The following is a 22,233-nucleotide window of genomic DNA, read 5'->3' as shown; positions in this document are numbered from 1 at the left end:
AGTCACAACTAATACTGTTTATATTAACAAAGTATCTAAAATTTATATATGAATGTATGTATTTTTTTTAAATTTCTGCAGTGCTGGAGATTGAATCTACGGCCACAGATGTACTAAGTAAGTGCTCTACCACTAAGCGATAGCCCGCCCTGAAAATTAATCTCTGCACTACCCACACTTCCTGCGGGTTTGCACAGCCACCTCGTCTTACGCAGCAGGCTCCGGCAGAGCCTCCGGCAGAGCAAGGGCTTCACCACCTTTGCTTTTCATACTGAAGCCAGAAAACCAAAAACCTCTTGCGTTTGTTTCTACAAATACTTGACAAAATTATGACCAAATCTAAGAGGACAAGTAACAAAAGGCTGTTTTCTTTATAGGCATCCACTCTTCCCCCGGTATGGAGGAGAAAGAGCAGAGGGTTTCTATTCTGCTTCAGCTGCAGACAGAGACAGTAGGAAGACTCCACTGGCCCCTTGTAAATGGTTTGAATAAGTATGAAAAGTGGCATTTTATCATGCATTTTATAGTGGTGTGTCAAATAGGGGCTTTGTCTTAATACATCTAATTGCAACAAAATGACTGGAAATGGACAAACTCCATAGGCCATTTATTTATAAGCATGTCTTTTTATACCAAAGGAGCCTGAAAAGCTATCAGAGAGCCAATCTTTTAAGACTTTTTGAAATCCAGTATTGTTGCCAAATTTTCCTAAATAAGACTAATTAATTAAAAAGCCAAATGAAGCAAAATAAAAGCTGAGCGGCTGTCCACTGCCCAATACTGGATTTGAGTTCCCAGCTCTAGGAGGGAAGATGCCAGCAGCTTGCTGACTTTCAGCGCGGCGGTCTTCATGGCTAACCTTGAGCTCTGCTAGCCTTCATTTTCTAGTCCCTGCACTGGCTTCCTCGCAGGAAGTGTGGCCTTTCCCTCCCCTCACTCCTACAGCAAGCGGCTTGCCTCTAACAAAGCATACATCACTGACTAGACTGCCTTATCTACCGTCTTCTACAGAAAGCCCAGGGCTATTTATCTGTGCATATCCACACATAAAATCTTTATTCCTCTGTTCTAGTGTAGGAGACACTAAAAAGACATTAGCTGGATAAACATACTACAAAACTCTATCATTTGAAAAGTCCTTAGAGAAAGTTATTTTGTAATGTAAATCATCACACCCTGATTTGCCTTGCGTTTCATATATGTCCGATCTCCTGATTTCCTTTAGATGACATGCAACTTGAATGATACACAATTACGCAACAGAGTACACATATGAGCCATCGACTCAGGCAGCCTAAAAATGCCTAAGGTGATATTTAGCTTCTACCTTGTTTACCACTGAAGTTGCAATGAAAGATATCTAACAAGAGTTCTACAATTTGAATCAAGAGAAAGAAACAACTCAATTCTATCAGTAGCCCCGTGCAAAGACAGAGTACAATCGATTCACGGAGTGACTCACTGCTTTGATTTTTTCCTCCATTGTGTTCCTATAATTTAATAACGTTATTTGTACTGAGCATGTAACAAAAGCAAATGATTCTGAGCAGCAGTAATCTAGAGAGGGCAAGATTTATAAGGCAGGAATTCAGTTGCTAAGAGACAGCTCCACGGCTTTATGTTTTTCTTCAGTATCTCCCTCCTCTATGGAGAAGTTCTTTTGGCTCAGAAGGGGCAGGAAGCATGAAAAGAGGCACAGTGATCCTTTGTTAGCCCAGATCAGTTACACGTGGGCCTACAGCTTTCTGGTTTGTAAGCCTTTCACATACATTCCTTCCTTTGACGTAAGAGACAAATCAAATACCAAATGAAAATGAAGCGCACGTAGCCTGTAATGAGCTTGAGTGCTTAAGATCAAAACTATTAGTGAATCATCAGCGAAAGGAGTGACTAAGAGAGAGAAAAGGGAGTGATTAGTTCTGAGATGTAACAAAAGGAAGGTGACATTCACAAAAATAAAGAAATCATGCTAGAAAAGACTAAGTCGAAGAGGGAAGCTAAAGAAACGAGAGTTCCAGTGAAAATAGAAGGGAGGCAACAATGCAGCGACCAGGAGAGCTGAGACGAGCCCAGGAAGAGCGGGAGGTTTAGAGTGGCCCCTAAGGAAGCAGAGCTGCAGAACAGAAACCCAGAGAGGGTGCTTGCAACAGAGTCCTGCAGCTGGGACTGAGCAAAGTAACTCAGAAGCCAGCCCACTCCAGGCAGATTCTGGCAATGGGAGGGGCTGAAGAGATATACCTAGGCACCTCTGAAACAAAGGAAATACTGGAAGTTCAGCATAGCCCTGCTGTCAGCCACAGCTGTACTGCAGGGCGCAGGTCTCCTCGAGAACTGGAGTCAGGAGCAGAGACCAAACAGCCTCCTTCAGGAGGAAGAGGTCAGACTCCAGAAGATAAGAAAAGAATAAAGGCTCACCTATTTAGCCTGGACATGGGAGCTGCCCACTCAGTCTGCCCATTTCCACAGCTGTGGCTACAGAGCTTAAACATACCCTGTGCTCAGTGAGCCCTTCTCCCTGTGCTCAGTGAGCCCTTCTCCCTGTGCTCAGTGAGTCCTTCTCCCTGTGCTCAGTGAGCCCTTCTCCCTGTGCTCAGTGAGACCTTCTCCCTGCAGCTTGGGCTCTAAGGTTCCTCTAGTGTTTTTTTAAGCAGGACTCCTCAACGTTTTCACCTACGGCAATGCTAACCTTTGGGCAAAATGATGTGTTTAGGGCTCCCATAGACCTTGATAGCCCCCAAAAGCTGACAGGCTGTACATCTTAGCCTATAACCCACAGGGTTTGAACACCAGGGAGTTAAGTCACAAAAATACATGGAAATGTAAACATTAAAGATTTCTCCCTGAAGTTGATTGATGGCTAAATGTGAAACACACACACAAACCAAATGCTAGAATAGGATTTTTCTCCCACACTGACTATAAAGTACTTGGGAGTTTGAAGCAATAAGGCACGGTTGGTTCTTCCAAAAGCTATTATAAAACTAGTTTGAGAGACTTTTGCTTCTAGGAAAGATGGGTAGATGTAATTTATTCCTCCAGCTAAGTCCCACAAAAACCCCAGACAAACCACAGCATAGGAACATACATCTGAAGATCATATTTCTGTTAAGAGTCTAGTATCCAGAATAAACAAAAGAACTTAAAATGTGGAAAAATAACCAGTTTTAAAATGAACAAATGATCCGAATAGACATTTTTCCATAGAAAATAAACAAGTGCTAATAAGTGCACAAAAAAGGCGTTCATCATCATTAGTCATTAGAAACACACAAATTAAAATCACAAGAAGATACTTCATGCCCATGATGGTGGACAAAGCAATGGTGAAAATGTGGAGGGGATAAAGCCCTCTTGAATTACTGATGGCAAGGTAAACTGGTGTGGTTTGGTTAGAAAAGTTTGGCATATTCTCAGAAAAAAAAAAGTATCGTATGACCAGTAATTCAAGTCCTCAATATCCAAGAGAACTAGAAACATATGTACAGAAAAACTTGCATATGTAATGTTCTTAGACATACCATGCCCAAAGAGTATAAGTAATCTAAATGTCCATCAACTGCTGAGCAGAGAAGCAAACAGAACACCTGTACAATGGACCATTCCTTGGCAATAAGAAGGAACGAAGTACTGACATACGCTGTGGCATGGATAAACCTTGATACATTACACTATGTTGAAGGGGACAGACACAACAGGCCACATACAACTCCATGTACATGAATGGTCAGAATAGGCATATTCACAGAAACAGAAAAAGACCAGTAGTTCTCAACATAGTCAAGATGTTCTCTACAAATTGATAAATAATTCCTATTAAAAACCAGCCTTTTTGCAGAGTGTGGTGGTGCACGCCTTTAATCCCAGCACCCGGCAGGCAGAGGCAGGTGGATCTCTGTATTCGAGGAAAGCCTGGTCTACAAAGTGTTGCAGAACAGCTAGAGCTGTTACACAGAGAAACTCTGTCTCAAAAAACCCAAAACAAAACAAAACAAAAATCAGCCCTTTTACAAATGTAAAGAAAATTATTCTAAAATTTATATGGAAAAGCAAAGAAATTCAACTAGTTAATATAATTTTGTAAAGAAAAACAGAATGGGAATAATGAGGCTAATCAATTCTAGGTATCCAGTTTACTATGCAGCCACATTAATCAAGACTGTGGCATTGGCAAAAGGCTACACAGACAGATCACGGGGACAAAACACGGACCTGTAAATAAACCCGTATAGATATTCTCCTGACTGCTGACACAGATGAAGATGCCAGAGCAGTCAGAGATCCTAAATTAGGAAGCTAATCTTCATCTCAGTCAGCCCTCTCTACATGAAAGCAGTTCAAAATGTATCATGGACTTAAATGTAAAACCTAAAAACTTTAAGGAAAAAAAATTGTGACAGTGTCTCTGGGATATAGTTTAGGTCGGGAGTTCTTAAAGTGGATGATTGGAAATATGATTACTAAAAGGAAACAGATAAAAGCGAACCTCATCAAGATAAAAAGGTTTTTTTTTTTCTTCAAAGATTGCCAGGAGGAGGAAAAGACAAGCTACAGATGGAGGAAGGATACTTATAAACCATGCCTCTCGCAAAGGGTGAGTGTCTAGAATCTAGAAGAAACTGGAAATTCAATGGCAAAAATGCAAGTGACCTGGTCAGCATAGGCATTTCAGCAAAGCAGACAGACAGAAAAGAAGCACATGCAAACAGAGAGTCCTCATTTGCTAGCGGTGAGTCTAACTGTAATGCTATACTACCACTACGAACCTTATCAGTGCGGGAAAAGTAAAAGATGGCGCCGCCGCCAAATACAAGTGAAGATGTGGAGAAAATGGTCGCGTCTCCTACTGGTGGGAGTGTGAAATGGTACAGCCACTTTGGGAAATAGTTTGACAGTCTCTTACAACCAGGAGGCAAAGGCAGGAAAATCAGGAGTTCAAGGCCCATCTATAAAAGGAGTCTGCGGCTAGTCTGGGCCACATGAGACTCTGTCTCAAAAAGAGACAAAACAAACCGAATCAAACCAAACTACAAACTATGACCTAGCAATTGCCTCTAGGCAAAAAAAAAAAAAAAAAAAAAAAAAAAAAAATCACTAAGACTTGCTCATACACAAAAATAATCTGTAAACGAATGCCTACAACACTTTATTTTTTATTTTACTTTTGTTTTATAACTATCCCCCAATTGGAAACAGTGCTAATTTCCTTCAACTAGCAAGTGATTAAGCCAAGTACAGCCATACCAGGGAATACTAGGCAATAACACAAAGAACACACTGCTGCTGCCCACAACAAACTTGAAGCTCCAGAGAATTCTGCCCAGTGAAAAATAGCCACCCAGGCTGGGCAGCATGGCTCTGTGGTAGAGCAGCAGTCTAGCAAGTTTAAGGCCCTGTGTTTACTCTCCCTCCCCCCGCCAGGGATACACACGGATAAAAGCAAGGAGAAGAAACAGAAGACCAGCAGAGCACAATCCGCAATGCTGCAAGCGGTACAGCTCCACAGATGTGGCGCTCAGAAGAGACAATGACAGGATGACAGACTGGAAAAATCAGCAGTTGTGAAGATTAGAGAGGGATGGGAGTGGAAAGGAGGCAGGGCTACTAAAGGACCACATGGGAATCTTTGTGAGGACGGCAGTAGCCCATAGCCTGGCTGCACATGTCGATGCTGTTATCACCATAGCAATAGTGCAGGCGGGGAGAAACTAGCAAAGAGTATGCAGAATTTCCATCTTGTTTCTTACAAATGCATCTGCATCCACAATTATTTCAAAATAAAGAAGCTTAATTAACAAAAAGCAATTTAAAACTCATGGGATATAAAAGGATTCTGGCATTTAATATGCACTACAAAATCAGATGCTATGTATTACATTAAAAATTAAAATTAATTTCAGATGCCATTATTAAGTCAAATTTTTGTTATGGATTAAACTGAAGAGATAGACAGGGGTGGCACAAATTCCTACTTATTTCCATGAGAAAAACTTTATGAAGGTATAGATAAATCTAGATATCTGAAATAAACCTGGGCTCTTAAATTTTGCTTGTTTATTGTGGTACAAGAAATAGAACCCAAGGCCTAGCAAATGCTAGACCTGCACTCTACCACTGAGCTATACTCCCATTCCTTTAAAAGACAAAATTTTAATTTCCAGTAATAGGTAGACCGCTGTGAGTTCAAGGCTCGTCTGATCTACATGGCCCATTCCAAGACACTTAGGGATCCGTAGCACAAAAACGTACAGAGGTAAAAAGATTTTGACTGAAATTCATTTATTTACAGTGGTTTTTAACAAAAGAGACGAGCCCCTTACAACACTATAGCACTGTGAGTCTTCCAGAAAGATGGATGACTTGCTATTGAGGTGAAGCTGGAGTTGTTGAGGATACTGTGGCAGAAGAAACACTGGGGGGGGGGGATGTACACAGGACAATAGGTCTAAGAGCCAGAGCATCAGGCTTGGGACCCACTCTCCAGTGTTGACTTCCTCACCCTGTCAAAGACCTAGCTTTTATCTCCTTCACTGAAATCTGAGTAAATTACAAAATCTCCAGGTCATGATTTTCTCCTCTGGAACAGTAGTAATATTTTCATTTGCCTATCACACAAAATATGTGCAATAATAAATATCCGTGTAGCATGGAGATGCTTCAAAGAAATAGTACATGCAAATCTGGTACTGAAAACATTTGTATCTATGCTAGTTAGGAAATGCAGAATGGAAGAGCATGATTCTGAAGGCGACTGGAGAAAGGGAAGATGATTTAGACGGAGGGGACCCTCCCCTTCACTCTCCTCAGGTGGCTTCAGACACCGCAGAGAAATTCTGAACTGCGAGGAAAAGGCTGAAGAGAACAGAAACAAGCAACTCAAACCTCACAAGACTGCAGAGCCACTGAGATCTGGGCATCAGCATCAGCAGAACTCGGGAGAGATTCGGACAGTATGGAAATTAGCAAGGTTCTCTTGCAACTGCTTTCACCTAGGGGCAGCTCTAATTCACTCTCCGCTGGCATTTTAGTTTCTCTCAAGCCAGTCAGCCTCCACCTGAGTCTCGGTGCTCTAATTGCAAAAGCCACAACCCACAGCCATCCTCCTATCTAGCGGAGTCCACACTTTTACATGCAGTCAGCACTGTGCAAACACGGGAATGAACAAACACGCACATGTATAATCTATTGCTGTCAGTTTGATGGAGTACACTTAAGGTGCTCCAAAATGGACTGTGACCTCCTGGTATTTACTCAGCATAAGGCCTATAACTTATTCAACAAAGGCTTCAATTCCGATGATTTCCTTTTCTTGATTTAGATGATTTTAATGGGGTAAGCAACAATAACTAAAATTACGTGAGTGTGAAATTTTACTGGCAACAAGAAAAACAGCTTTCAAAAACATCAGGCAAGACAATAAGAAACTTCCAGCTATGGTTGACCCCAGTTTGATGGGCTCTTTCCTGTCTATCAATAGCTATTAGATTTTTACAATTTTGTTTCTGATTGTGACTTACCAGTATCCAGTCTTGACTTGATATGTTGATACCTTGGGTTCTGTGGTATCCGTCTGGTCAGGTACTACAACAGAAGACAATTCACAAGGAAGGGGTTACCGTGAGGGTTGTGGTGGGAAGAGGAACACACGCTGACATTTCAGGTTCTAGTGACAAACGAGGTTCAGAGGGTCAGAGCCCTTACAGAAAGGGCTTGCAGTACATTTCCTCCAGTGGAGGTAGTTACCTTGTTCCTATTAAAACATTTCCACATTTTATCAAAATAATCTCAGAGTGCTGTGTACTAAGAAAAAAAAACTTAGGAAGGTTATCTTCCAATGAAGTAGCTATGCTGTTCTCTTTTTAATGCCATTCTTTTTATGATGGCTTCAGGGCCTTCTCCTCTGGACACTCCTAGGTCTTAACCACAGCTCCCTACAGTGTGGCAGGCGGGATCCAGATGCTCCAGATGCTGGCAGGCTCTCTGGGGCTCCACAGATGTCACTGCCATGGCATCTGCTCTGTGGCAGCTGAGGCTCATGTGGGCTCGGGGTGAGCTTACGGTCGGCAGAGATGTCTATGTCAGATTTGCCGTGTGTTGTGCTATGTTCTGGTAGTTAACCCTTGGAATCCAAGTGCAGACAATCCCCCATAGAAAATCCCTGAGGTGAACGCAGAAGCCAGTAAGGAAGGGCAAGCTCAGAATAAAGAGCGTCTACACTGACCTGTTTCTAGTCTACGGATATGAAAAGCATGTGTTCGGGACAGGGACCTTCCGACCTTCATCCTCCTGCACACTATCCCATGTTACATGGGTAGGGACTGTCCCTCCTAACGTCACCAGCTCAGGCAGATAACTGCCAAGAGTGCTTTTCCTCAACTTCTCTTTGGCAAAACTTTTGTCCACTGTGAAGCTGCCTGCGGCAGAGAGACACTCTCCTCCTGGCCTGCAGATTATGGAACCCCATCCCATCCTCCACAATTAGATCTTTTCCTCTAGTTCGGGATTTTCTTGAAGACAGGGACAATGCGTTGCTCATGTCTGTGGGACCCAGTACATGCTAAGTCGCTGATTATTTGTCTGAGGACTGAACTATACTACCTAGCTCCTAAGGGAGAATGTCCAACTTAGAAAGACTGGATCACTTGCCTTAGCTAACAGCGAGGGACAAGCATGCTGTTGGGGGAGGGGGGAGACTGTGAAATAAATCACACCTTTCAGAATGGCCTACAAGCACAGAAACAGCCTAGCATTCCTATGATTTATGCAATCAGAGCCCAAGAAGAATTTTTAAAAACTGAGGGCAGTATGACCAAGGAGATGACTTGGTGGGTAAAGGTGCTTTCTACCAACCCCGATAACCTGCATTCATCCCTAAGACCCACATGGCAGGAGAGGACCAACTCCGGAAGGTTGTCCTATGGCCTTAACACTACATGCACGCATTTGTGCACATACACAGTGAAATTAAAAAACAAAACAAAACAAACAAAAAAAAACAAAACTGGGGGTACCTACAGAGAATTATCCATTTTTAAGTTTTTAAAATTTTGCCAAGTAAGTACACAAAATCCTGACAACTTCCACTTGCCATTTTATTTTTTAGGTAAGTATATTTGTTTTTTAATTAATTTTTAAATGGCATAACACATAATCTATCTGCTATTTTTTTTAACACTGAGGATCAAACCCAGGGCCTCTCATATGCTAGGCAACCAAACTATACCACTATACGCCAGCCCCACCATCTGCTATTTCAATTACCTAAAAGGTTAAAAAAAAAAAGCCCTCAGGGTAAAAAGGTCAGTTCCTTCATGTTATTAAAAAGCCAATGACGTTGTCTGTGTTTTTCATTTCACACCAGGCAAGTAAAACCTTTATTATGAACACTGAGCACGGATCCGCTGCTAGTGTTTGCAATCACTGAGCTGACTGAGCCTCAGAAATATGGTGGAAAACTGGCTTCCTGTTGTGACCAGTGATGGCTGCCTAGAAGAGCAAGGAACAAGGCCAGCTCCAACACCTTCCCTAGATGAAGATGGAGACAGTTCTTAAGAGAAAGAACAGCACACAGACACAGAGAGAAACAGGAGGCCAAGTTCCCAGAGGCAGACAATATCATGAAAAATTAAACAGGGAAGCAAGTCCAGCACACACACACAAACACACACACACACACACACACACGTTTCACTTATCTTCAGCTTCAGTTGAGGGACTTTTCCCCCTAGTCTATATTTTTATCATTTCTATACCCTATTTCCTGTTTTTACTTTTGTTTTGTTTCCTAGCAAAGCTTCTTTTGAAAAATTCCAGGCTAGTCTCTGCCGAACCATGGATATTTGTCCATCCCTCGGCCACATAGCTGAGCCGTGAGGGCGCCTCAGGGGACCAGGTGTGGCGGCAGCAGAATGATGAGGGAGGGAGTGTGGACAGGGGCAGCTGCGGAGGCCTCCCCACCCCCGGTTTTCCCTTACATGGACTAATGAGAAATCCATATGCCGCTGGAGAAAAATGTCAGATTTCTTTCCCAAGTTCTCATTTCTGTCCAGTTTCTTAGTCCTTTCTAGGACCTACATGGACAGTAAGCTCTGTGTGCTACATTGCCAGCGGAGTGCCTTAGGATCTGAAAACTCCTGCTTTGGGGATGGCTGCCTCTTGACCTACTGACCAACTGGCTTTGTTTCCATGATATCCACAGGCTGGAATGGTGGGAAGTGGAAGGCCTGTGACAAGAAGCCGGTTCAAGAGAGACTGTTCATTCCTTCTACAAACACTTAGTGCCATTCATTCCACGGACATTTACTACTGAGGGCCTGGCAGACGCAGGTCCCTCTGAGGAATGCAGAGGTAAAAACAGGCCTGGCCATCACCCCTTGCTCCCTGCGGCTATTTGGTGTCGATGTGACAAGGAGAGGGAACGGAGGGGGATGGGGACACATGAGATTAGTACCTTAACAAGGCCAAGAGTCAAGAACTGCTGCCGAGAGAGCTGAATTCTGAGGGTCATGGCGGGGTAGCGAAAACAGTGGCGTGTGGGCACTACGAGGCCCCAATAATAGAGAAGCCCAGGTGAAACGTGAGGACAAAGTGTAGGTGACATCTCAAGAAAGCACTGGGGACTCTGAGAGAACAAAACGGCACTGGAGAGGCAGGGAGTGGGCAGATCACAGAGGACCTTCTATCGAGAAAACCTAAGGCATTTTGCCTCCTGTCAATCAGTGGTTTCCAATAGGTGTGATTTTGCCAGCTCTGTGCCCAGGGACATTTATCAAGGTCTGGAGACATCTGGGTTGTTACAACTGAGTCGTGGTGGTGGTGGTGGTGTGTTGCTGGTGTTTCCTAGGAAAAGGCAAGAGAGACTGGGTAACATCCTATGACAAGAGCCAGCCCAGATGTCGATAGTATGGAGCTTGAGAAGCCCAAGAGGAGAGGACTGGGAGTCACTGAAGGTTTAGGGAGGCGTGGTGGAGCTTATTTACATTTTGGGATGATCTATCTGCACAATATTGAGAATATGATCATAGTCAAGAGAAGAGGCACAAAAATCAGCTGAGAAGCTCAGCTGAGGGGACAGAAAGCCTTATAAAAGTGGCAGCACAGAGAAGAAGAAGGTTTCGAGAAATCTTTGCAATGTGAAGCTGGGGTTGTAGCTCTGCCTAGTGCCTGCCCCTCCATCTTTAACATGTAAAATCAACATGGCTACTTATGGACCACCATAAAAAGAGGGCAGTAGCATCATAACCCCTAGAAAAAGTAGTGAAAGGAGAAGCATATATGGAAAAACATTATGTAGGAAGTTTGGGGACATATTAAGCAGGGATGTTTGTAGGTTATCAAAAATAGAAGTGTCCAGCTGACTATATGGACATCGAGATCAGGAGAAAACTAGGTTAAAAAACAATTTGGGAATTATTCATATATAGGCTATGGAGCCAGGGGGACTGTCTAAAATCATTCTAGAAGCAGTGTGCACTAGGAAGACATTTCCCAACCTTGACAGTCAGGTGGGGAAGAGCCCTGGCTGGGATGCAGGAGAGGCCAAAGGAAGGGGATTACAAAAACTAGGAGAAAAGATTTACAGGAAGAAGGAAGGAGTCAACATGGAACAAAGCTGTCAAATCCAAGAACAAGAGGCCAAGCAAGAACAGACAAACAAGAATCCAGGTCAATTAACAGAACAGAAAAGTAAATTTGGATTTACAAATCAGGACATTGTTGACGGGGCTAGATGGAAGCAATTATAGGAGAGTAAGAGGGGCGGCAGCAGAAACAGCAGGTAAACGTATGGGGGTGGGGAAGGAGGCTTGTCCTGGTGAACTCTCTTTCCTTTCCCTTTTCCTCTCCCTGCCTCTCTCCTCTCTGTGGTGCTGTTTTTATGTATTTTGGGGGAGGGGGAGGGGTTAAAGGAGAGATTTAAGGATGTGTACAGACAAATGGGCAGAGGCCCAGAGTTCAGGTGGAAGGGGCAGTTTTTGATACATATTTAAAATAAAGATTTAATAAAGCTCATCATGAGTGGGCAGGAAGTTGAGAAAGTCAGTGTTTGTAAATTACTACAGCCTTTTGGAAATGAGCAGCTGTGTCCAAGACACTTTAAGGTGCATTATCTTAGTCACTTTCCTGTGGCTCTGACGAACACCATGACCACAGAGCAACCCCACGAGGGAAGGCTTCATTTGGCTCCATGTCCTGAATAGTCCATCTTGGGAAAGAGGCTCTACCCTGAACACCATTCAGGACCTGTCAGAGAACCTTGTGCAACAAAGCAGCAGGAAGTGTTTGCCAGATACACTGAAACTGGGCACAGTGGCAGACACCTGCAACCCAGCTCCTTTGGAGGGTTGGGGGGAGGATGTGAGTTCTAGGACAACTTGTAAGAATCCAACTCAATACACACATGCTAACACACATACAAAAACAAAACCAACCAAACATACATGAGGGCCCATGCACACTCTGTAGGAACCCAACTCAATACACACATGCATACATACATACATACAAAAACCAAAACAAAACAAAAAAACCCCACAAACATGAAGGCCCAAGCACACTCTGGTACCATAAGAGTAGTTCAACATTCAAGACTCTTAGAAGTCTGAAAAAAAGATAGCCCAGACACTGGATTGAAGAGGCAGACTTCCTGGAAGAATGAGTACTAGATAACAGGGATGGAAAAAGTATTCCAAGTGGAAATAAATTCTAATAGCAAAGCCATTTTAAGGGAATGTTTGAAAAACAAACTGTTCCTATTTGCTGAAGAAAGTGGAAACTCAGCAGAATGACAACCGCTCCTCTCATTTAGTGAGCACGTCCTATGTTGTTTGACATCTGACTAAGCATTTTATCTACTTCGTCTCATTTAACGATCAGCCACTGTGACTCTGAACTCCTGCCAGGGTCTTCACATGAGCTCACTGGTAAGTTTCCATGAATCCAGGAAGCTCTGTGAAACATTCTGTGTGTGTGCATTGTCTCTGCCAGGGTCCTGGGTATCCACCAAGTTTCCAAAGGAGTATGTAATCCCCAAAACCTCAATAACCATCAGGATGTGGGATCCTGGGCCATAGGTAACGCTTTTGAGTGAGGCTTCAAATGGAGAAGCCTGACTATAGATTAGGAGTGAGGACTAGCCCTTTCAACAATGGGTCACAGTGAAGATACCGAGGTGTGAGGCACACAATCACGACAGAATTTTAGCAGTTTTCTTCTTTGCATCCCGACATACAGATTTGTGAAGATATGAATGTGGGAGAAGAAAGATTAACGAGATGTTCGCAATGGCATCTTTCTGAAGTAACACTACAACTGAACAAAACACACTAGCAGCAGCAAACTGTCTGGACCACAGGTGCTTTTCTGATTTCCCATCTCTCAAAACAGGACTCACATGCTGTTTGGCACACTTCATTTTTTTTTAAAAGACACTGTACATTTTGTTCAGATCCACCCTACTTTTATATTCACAAATGGAGGGGGGTGAATACTGGTTTGAGGTAATCACATATTAAAATAGGTTTTTCAAAGAGGAACTTTTAAAATAGGTGTTTTAATTGGACCAGTTATGTTAATATCAAACAATCATCTTGGTCCAAGACTCCATGTACAACAATACCTACTTTCTCAGTAGCTACTACCTATGGCAAACTGTATTTTTCAAGATGGAGTCAAAATCTCCCATCCCATTTGACTGTGGTTTTACTGTCTGCTGTCTGAGAGATGGGGCCTAGGCCTTCCCTCATCTCTAGACTCAGGTGAGCCTGGGGTATGACATCTAAGCTGCGATAGTTAAAGTGGTTCTCTTGACCGCTTGCTCTTAGAACTCAGCCACCAAGTGTGGGAAAGTCCAGTCCATATGGAAAAGGACATTGGTAGGAGATTATCAGCTCTGGTCAACAGACAGCACTGATGGACATACATGTAAGTGGAGTTTTTGAAAAAAACTCAAGCTTCAGGCTGTCTGCAAAATCACATGCACTTTCATGAGATAAGCATGTAGCAGAGTTAAGAGCCAGAAGAGATAATGGCAGAAGGGCTCCTGTCAAGTCACTAAATAAGGGCACTATTCATAACAAACCAACATATACCGGGAGTAGTGCCCTATCCTTACGTCTTCTGCCAAGTCTCTCAGGGCTAACAATGGCCAAAGTCCACACTGTCTGAACTTTACTGTCACACACTACATGACTGTAGTTCTCACGCCCGCTACCCATCATCAGAAATCTACTTGCCAAGTATAATGGATATTTTTCCTTGAACTTTCTCAATCCTTTTATACCACATGATAGGATATAATGAAGCACACGCACACTTGTTCCTACGGAAATTGGCTTCAGTGATATCTCTCTCCCCTGATGTTCCATTGATACATGACTCATTCCTCTGTCAGCCCCCTAATTACTGTGTTTTTCAGGATTCCACCTCTTCAATCAATAGACTCCCTGTGACTCAAAGACTTAGACTTCCTTTTATAGGCTTCTAATCTCCAAATGATGGAATTTTACCCTTAGCTTCTCCTTTCAGCTTTAGACATATACTCATTTATTCAAAAGTATCTGTGAACTACCATGCCTGACAAGAGCAGTGCAGGTGACTTAAGGTTCCTATGCTCTCACAAGCATGTCAGAAAAACACGTCCATAAAATCATTGTAGATGATGATAAACTGGAACAGAGAACAGACTGGATGGATGCACCTAACTTCACTCCCTCCCAAAACCTCAGTAAGACTTCACTAAAAACTATCTTAAGGATATAAACAATGCCGAGTCCAGAGAGTGGGAGAAATGGCAGCAATCAAACCCCAGAGTTCTCAAACCCACAGAGAGGCTAGTGACGGAGAAGGCAGACCCTAGGGAATGAGTAATTAGGTGGCTGGCTCCATATATCACTAGAGATCAACAAATGAAAATGACTTGACAGACTTAGGACTGCTGGAGAATGGGCCGCCTCCAGCATCCCCACAGTGGGGCTAGAAGGAGCGGCTGAATAAGGCCTGGTGAAAGCTCTTGGGAGCTGGCTCTCCAAATCACACCCCCACACATCACACCACTGCGCGAGAGAGGCAATTATTTCTTGCCCATCTTGGTAAATGTCACCATCTGTAGCTCCCCATCAGCGGGCCTCTTAATGAAAAACAAAAAATTTCAATATCTCAATCACCTTTTAAAATCGCCTACACAGAAACATAAATCGAAAACTGATGGTTAAAAGAAATCTGAAAACATCTTACCTTGTCTAAGAATATCAGTGTCCTTATAAAAAGAGAGTACCAGTGGCTGAAGAGATGGCTCAGTGGTAAAGTGCTTGCTATGCAAGCCAGAGACTTGAGCTCCAATCCCTAGCACTCACATAAAAGGCTGGGCATGATGGCATGTATCTGTGGCCCCAGCAGTGGGAGACTTGGGCAACAGGATGGGGACAGGCAGATTCCCGGAGCTCACTGACCAGCCAGCAGAGCTTGTCCCAGGAACTCCAGGTCAGTGAGAGACCCTGTCTCACAAAATAAGCAGCAGAGGAAGACACTAAATGTCGAGTTTTGACCACACATGCACAGGAATGAACATGTACACATTCACATACCACACCCACACCCATAAATAATATTTTTTTAAAGACAGAGTCTCACTATGTAGCCCTGACTGCCCTGGAACTCACTATGTGGACCCAGCTAGCCTCGAACTCACAGAAATCTGCTTGCCTGTGCCTCCTGAGTGCTGGGATTAAAGGTGTGCGCCACTATGCCCAACTTCACAAGTAAACTTTTAAAAATCACAAGACAACTTTTTAAAAAGAGACACCAGGGAACTGCCTCTTTCCTCACATACACCGTGAGGACATCATAAGAAGGTAGCTTATCTATAAGTGAAGGCAGTCCTCACCAGAAATGGAATCAGCTGGCACCCAGAGCTTCAAGACATACTGTTAAGTGGGGGGAAAAAGCAAGTCAAAACACCATATGTACAATACAACATTTATGTAAAATAAAATTACAATATAAATCTCTCCTTGCCGCCCGACATAAAATGTGTAGAGAGAAAGTTTTGGAAATGATAATTATGAAAAAAATTATAGTGATAGTGGTGTAGGAAATTTTCCTAAATATAAAGTAGACTAAAAATAAAATTTGATAGTAACAATTACAAGCAGCGATAATGATTTGTAGACACATTATTCATAAGAAGTGTAGACTCAAAGTAAAGGCAGACAGAAACTCCAGGAAAAACAAAAATCAGGAAGGAATTTAAATTCTAATTATTATCAGCTGTCTAAAAAAAGCAGTATCTATGCAGTCAGCAACAATGGCAAGAAAAGGAAACACAGGGCTCAAGTGTTAGAGCAGGAAGCCCCATGGAGAGGCCCTGCCTATACTCCTAGCACTCACGAAGCTGAGGCTGAAGTGAGGTGAGTTCAGCTTTGTCCAGGCTCCAGTGGGAGACCCGATCTTTTTATTGTTTTTGTTTGTTTGCTTGCTTGTTTGTTTGTTTTGTTTTTTTGAGACAGGGTTTCTCTGTGTAACAGTCCTGGCTGTCCTGGAACTCACTTTGTACACCAGGCTGGCCTCGAATTCACGGAGATCTGCCTGCCTCTGCTTCCCTGATGCTGGGATTTAAGGTGTGTGCCACCACTGCCTGGCTGTGAGAACCTATCTTAAAATTAAAAGGAAAAAGAAAGAAAAGAAAAGGAAAAGACAGGAAGATATTTTGCTGAAGAAGTTGTCTAGATGACAGATGATAACATAACCACATGAAAAGACTGCCAGTTTGTATCCATTCAGGAGATACAAACTAAACCACAATGAGGGCTGGTGAGATGACTCAACAGGTAAAGGCACTCAGTGCCAGGCCTGCCAACCACACGGTGGGAGGAAGAGCCAGTCCTCCAGGTTGTCCCCTGCCCTCCACACACATACCATAGCACACAAGCACTCCACACACAAATGGTTTTCTTTTAATCCCACAATGAGATACCACTGTGTACCTACTGAGAGCAGCTGTAACAACAATGACAATAACAGATGTTAACAACGTTTTTGCAGAACCTAAGACTCTCATTCACTAGTAACAGGAATGGAAAACAGTACGGCCTCTCTGGAAAATCGTGTTTTCTATTAAAACTAAACATATGCTTACCATACAACTCAGCCACTGGGTCCCCACTTATCTCACAGAAATGAAAATTAATGCCCACACAAAAAGCTGTACCCAAAGACAGGTATCTTTATTTCTAATAGTCCCAAAATGGAAGCAACCACAACGTCTTATGTTGAGTGAACGAGTTAATGAGTGAACAAACTGAATATCCAAACTACAGGAACTGTTCATCACTAAGGCATCGACTGCACGCACGCTCACCCCGATGTGTCTTAAGGACATCATCCTAAGTAGAAAAAGCCACCTGGAAAGGTTATCTATTGGGCGATTCTATTCAAATAGCACTCTTAAGATGGCAGAAGTACAGAGATGGACAAGCGCTTTGTGGCTGCCAGGGATGAGGGCAGGACTGGGAGGGGCAGGACTGGGAGGGGCAGGACTGGGAGGGGCAGGACTGGGAGGGGCAGGACTGGGAGGGGCTACAGCGGCACCACCGTTCTCCCCCGTGACTGCAGCTCTACACAGACACACATTAGACTATGCCGACCTGCATCTGTGCGGAGACGGCCTACAACTACGCACAATCGTGCGGACTTGACTACTCTAGCTCTCGCGTACTCGTGGAGCACAGCGGAAGGCACAGACCTCTCTCACGATGTTAGCACCTTTCTGCAAAGCTTTGAAAAGGGACATCACAGTGAAAGCCGGCTCTTACAAGTGACAGGGGTCTGAGACATAGACATCTCAGTCATTAAAAGGATGGCTGGCCAGGCATGAGGGCCTGGCTTCCATTCCCTGGGATGTGTTGCCCAACTAGCCCAGCTCAGTGCTGAGTCCCAAGTCAAGGAGAGACTGTCTCAAACCAGAACAACAACAGCAAGAAACCCAAGGTGAACAGCATCTGAGAGGAGTACCTGAGGTTGCTGACCTATACACACACACCCATACACATACAGGGCCCCCCACATACCCACACACATGAACTCACATACACACACACAGTGATTCTCTCTCACACACACAGACACACCTAGATACCCCCCCACACACACACCACAGCAGACATTACAACCAAGATAAGAATTAGAAAATAAAGTTAAATTTCTTAAAGCATAAAGACAAAAATATAGAGACAGGAGATAAAAGTGAAAAAAAATCAGAACCATGGGTCTAATCTCAAAACAACGAATACAAGAAAAGGGCAGAGAAAATGAAGTCGACAATAAAATAACTCAAGAATAAAACAACAGACTAGAAAGATACCAGTTTCTGGTGTTTACCAAAGTGAGTGAAAACAGACCATAGCGAGGATCTTTTCGTGAAATGTCCTAACATCGGGAATAAAGGGAGGCTTCCTGAAAGGAGAAACAGGTCACAAAGCAACAAGATGGCTTTGGAGGTTCCTACAGAAACGCTGGCTGCTGGACCACTGAGCAGTGCTTCCAAGATGTTGACGTTTCCAACCAAGAATTCTATCCTCAGCCACACTCTCAAGCAGGAAAAAGAAAAATCAAAAGGTGAATGTAGAATATAAACAGTTTTAGACATGCCTTACATTTTAGCTCCAAAAGTAATTATGCATTCTTTTTCTTGATCCCTGGAAACTTGCCCTCTACTCAAGGAAGGCCATAAACCCAGCAACTGTTTGTACCCCCGCCCCAACATTCTCTTCCTCCTGGATCCCTGACTTCGTTAATGAGAGCCAACGAGTGGTCCCAGCTGGGAATCCAAGTTAGCCCTCTGTGCCCTCTCTCGAGGGTGATCATGCCTGCTGGAGGGGTTCACACCTCATATGTCTCCCTAATTCTGTCCCTACTTCCTAGCCCCTGTTTAGACACACATCAACAGAGTCACCTCCTCAGTCTCTCTGCTTCTTGCCTTGGCCTTCTTAACTCCATCCTCCACGGTGTGGCTGCGATTGTGCCTAACATGCAAATCTGACCACACTACCAAAACTTCTTCAAAGTTTCTTGAGTTCTGAGCAACAGGCAGGAGGACGCTGTCACCCTACAGCCGCCTCTCCCACCCCATCACATGCCTCTCATTCAACGTTTAAATTTATTTACAGGACACAGTACAGATGTGCACACACTGGAATTATTAAATCAAGTTAGTAAAGACAGTCATCACCCCATCCTGCTGTATAACAGGCCTCAGAATTTTTAGTTCTAACTTGCTATCCTGTGACCAGCGTCTATGCATCTCTTTGTATCCCCATCCCCAACTTCTGGTGATGGCTAATTCTACTTTCTTCTTCAACGAGCTGGATTTTATATTTTATATTCCAAAACGGAAGTGACACTGTGTAGTATTTATTATCAAGGCTGAGTGGTGGTGGCGCACGCCTTTAATTCCAGCATTTGAGAGTCAAAGGCAGGCATAGATCTCTGTGAGTTCGAGGCCAGCCTGGTCTACAGAGCAAGTTCCAAGACAGCCAGCTCTACATGTGAGACCCCGTCTCAAGAAACCAAAAACATAAAATAATAGATATTATTATCATGGCGCTCCAATGCACACGTCACAGTTTCTCTGGACACCAGGCATTCGCCAAGAAAGACCTGCAACTGGTGTTTGGTCTGAAGGCACAGAAGGCCTCTCTCAACTTGCCTCCACAGACTCCTACAAAGGCTTGGTGGGAGCTCATTTCTCCTTAGCTTTGTTTGTGCTGAGCTAAGTAGCAAGCTCTTCACCTGACTAGTGAACAGCCTTGATGTGTTGGACCCTTCCGACTCCAGAACCTTCCTCGTACTCAGCTGAGTTTTATCTTCCTCTAACATCTTCCCCAATATCATCATACTCAATTCCAGTTTAGTTCCCATCTCTAGATTGAACTCAAAAAGGGTGGAACTTGGTTGTTTTCTTTATAGGTCTGGAACTTGTTTGCTAAGAGTCAAATCATACTGGGTGACATTATAAATGCAGAAGGGCACGGAAGGTAAACGAGATGAATACAGTAAAAGGTACAATAGAAAGCATCCCATTTTGCTCCCTTTGCAACGGCTTGGTCAGCTTGTATCCCGACCCTCAGCATGTTTCTGGCGTGTCTTTTATTTTTTACTTGTTTGGCAAGTGTCATTCCTTGACTATAAACTCTTTGAAGGCAGGGGCTGTGTCTTTACGAACTTGGCTCCTCCAACCCTCCAACACTGCTGTCAGGTCAGCATTGGGGGGCAGGGGGAGCACGCCTGTCACCTCGGGCGCTTCCAGACGCAGGGCCTAGGCCTGCCCCGCCCCAGGCCCTGCGCTCGGCCCCCTCCTCACGCTGGCTACTTCCCGCCTTCCAGGCGGCGGAAGTGGCCGGCTGTTCGTCCCTGCCCACGTGGCGCCTTTTCCGGTGCGCCCGCCCCCTCCGGCTCTCGGGTCCGGACCTGGCCCTCACCTCAGGATTCCCAATGTGCCTCCGGGCAGACATATCTGCTCCAACCGACCACGCTCGGGGTTCTAGCCTCACGTCTTGCTACTAATCTAGCTTCCTACCCCCACAGCCCGCTCAGCCGCCTCCCTGTAACCTCTCTTCCGATTGGCCAGGCTGTCCAGGCCAGCCAATAAAAGCTCTGTTTACTGTTTCGGCTGGGCGAGGGAGAGCGAGAAGCCGCTCAATGGTTGCCAAGGGCAACGCGGGACGCCCGCTAGCTCAGTTTTCGGTGCTGGGGCCTGCCGGCCAGCTCCAGCCTGAAAGCGGGAAGAAGGGCGCGCGGGAGGGGGGGGGGGGGAGGGGGCTGCGCCTGCGCAGAACTGAGGCGAGGGGCCCGACCTGAGGCCAAAGTGAGAATACAAATTCAGGCCAGGTTGTCCCCCTTCCCCGCATAGCCATTTTAACCAAACTTCGGGGCTACTTCTTCTACGACAGAGGACATGATATGAGCCATGGTTGTTCAACTGGAACGAGTACACAGTTTATTATTTTCAGGTTAAAGTTATTATGCAAATTATGCAAAATATCATGAGTAAACACAGTAATTATTGTTGCTTTAAAAGCTTTTAGTCTAGCTAAAGAACGGCAGCCTTAATTGCAAAGAGCACACACCGTTCAGTGGCTCATCATTCATTTAACAAGTATTTAATAAGCACCTTATGAGGAAAGCTACAGTACGTTTTGTGGAGGATGGGAGAGATGACTAAAACCCAATCCCGTTGCCATGGAAACCATTGTGACTCCTGCCACCAACCACCACCTGTTCTCATTTCAGATCTGAAAATTAAGTCCTAGCACCTTTACAAAACAATTACCCACACAGTTTGACTCGGCCCCTAAATGTCCCACCGAATCCATCAAAATTATTATTCCCTTTTACAGGGAGGGAACAGCACAGTAACCCTTTGTCCTCTGCTCTGTGTCTTTTTTCCCCCCCGGGAGTAGAGAAGGGTTACATTGGGGTGTTCATACTGACTGGCTGTGTGAATAATACCGCCCACGCGAACCGCGGCCGGGTCTGTGCAGATGACCGGTTTAACAACGTGGGCTCCCATACCCTGTCTTAGGGGCTTCAGAAACCTGCTCTTGGTTCAAGTTATTCCGACAGGCAGGCCCGTGGGCTAACAGCATAGCTATCCCTTGCTTTTTGTTTACTCCTTAATGCTCACCAAGCTTTCCCTTATCTTCCTTTGCTGTCTGTAGTCCTTTAGCTCTTCTCGCAGTCCCAGCCCCTCATCATTCTAGAATAAAAGATTGGGCACGGCAACAAATTAGTAAGGATTAGGTAGGAGAATATTTATCAGATCTTTGCGTAGGAAACGGAAGCTTCTAGACACATCTTTAGAGTGTGTGCTTCCCTGTGCAGCTAAGAGTTGGAGTGGCCACAGGAATTAGGGTTAGAAAATTGAGAAAGGGGCAGGTAAAGTGGATGAGGGTCCTGACTGCCGAAGTGGATGACCCGAGGTCAATCCCTGGAACATACATGGTGGAAGGAGAGGACCAGCTACTTGCAAGTTGTCCTGTGACTTCCACACATGTGCACACACATGCAGACTCACAAAATAAATAAGCGAATGTGGAAAAGAAAAAAGAGAGAGAGTAATAAGGGTCCAAGCTAAGAGGTGGGGAGAGAAAGAAGAAAGGAGAAACTTCAAGACATCTGTAGGAGAAGCGATGGTTATGCATGAGATGGGAGAAGCCGGGTGAGGAACAGGAATGTGTCAAGGGT

General features: G+C 44.3%; 1 protein-coding gene across 2 annotated transcripts in view; it reads right to left on the bottom strand.

The window, feature by feature from the left end:
- The window catches only part of Cep41 (centrosomal protein 41), a 43,241-nt gene extending 22,671 nt beyond the window's left edge, over nucleotides 1–20,570 (bottom strand). For both annotated transcript variants that reach the window (XM_057788407.1, XM_057788416.1), the window contains exons 1-2: nucleotides 20,469–20,570; nucleotides 7,515–7,578 (exon numbers count right to left, since the gene is read on the bottom strand). In XM_057788407.1, the coding sequence (XP_057644390.1) occupies nucleotides 7,515–7,578; nucleotides 20,469–20,501 (97 nt within the window). In that variant the 5' untranslated portion in view covers nucleotides 20,502–20,570. The remainder of the gene's footprint in view (nucleotides 1–7,514; nucleotides 7,579–20,468) is intronic.
- Between the last annotated feature and the right edge of the window lie 1,663 nt (nucleotides 20,571–22,233).

Source organism: Chionomys nivalis, chromosome 1 (genome assembly GCF_950005125.1).
Source record: "Chionomys nivalis chromosome 1, mChiNiv1.1, whole genome shotgun sequence".
Taxonomy (NCBI): Eukaryota; Metazoa; Chordata; class Mammalia; order Rodentia; family Cricetidae; genus Chionomys; species Chionomys nivalis.
Note: the sequence above shows the minus strand (reverse complement) of the source record. Positions and strands in the feature narration are given on the sequence as shown.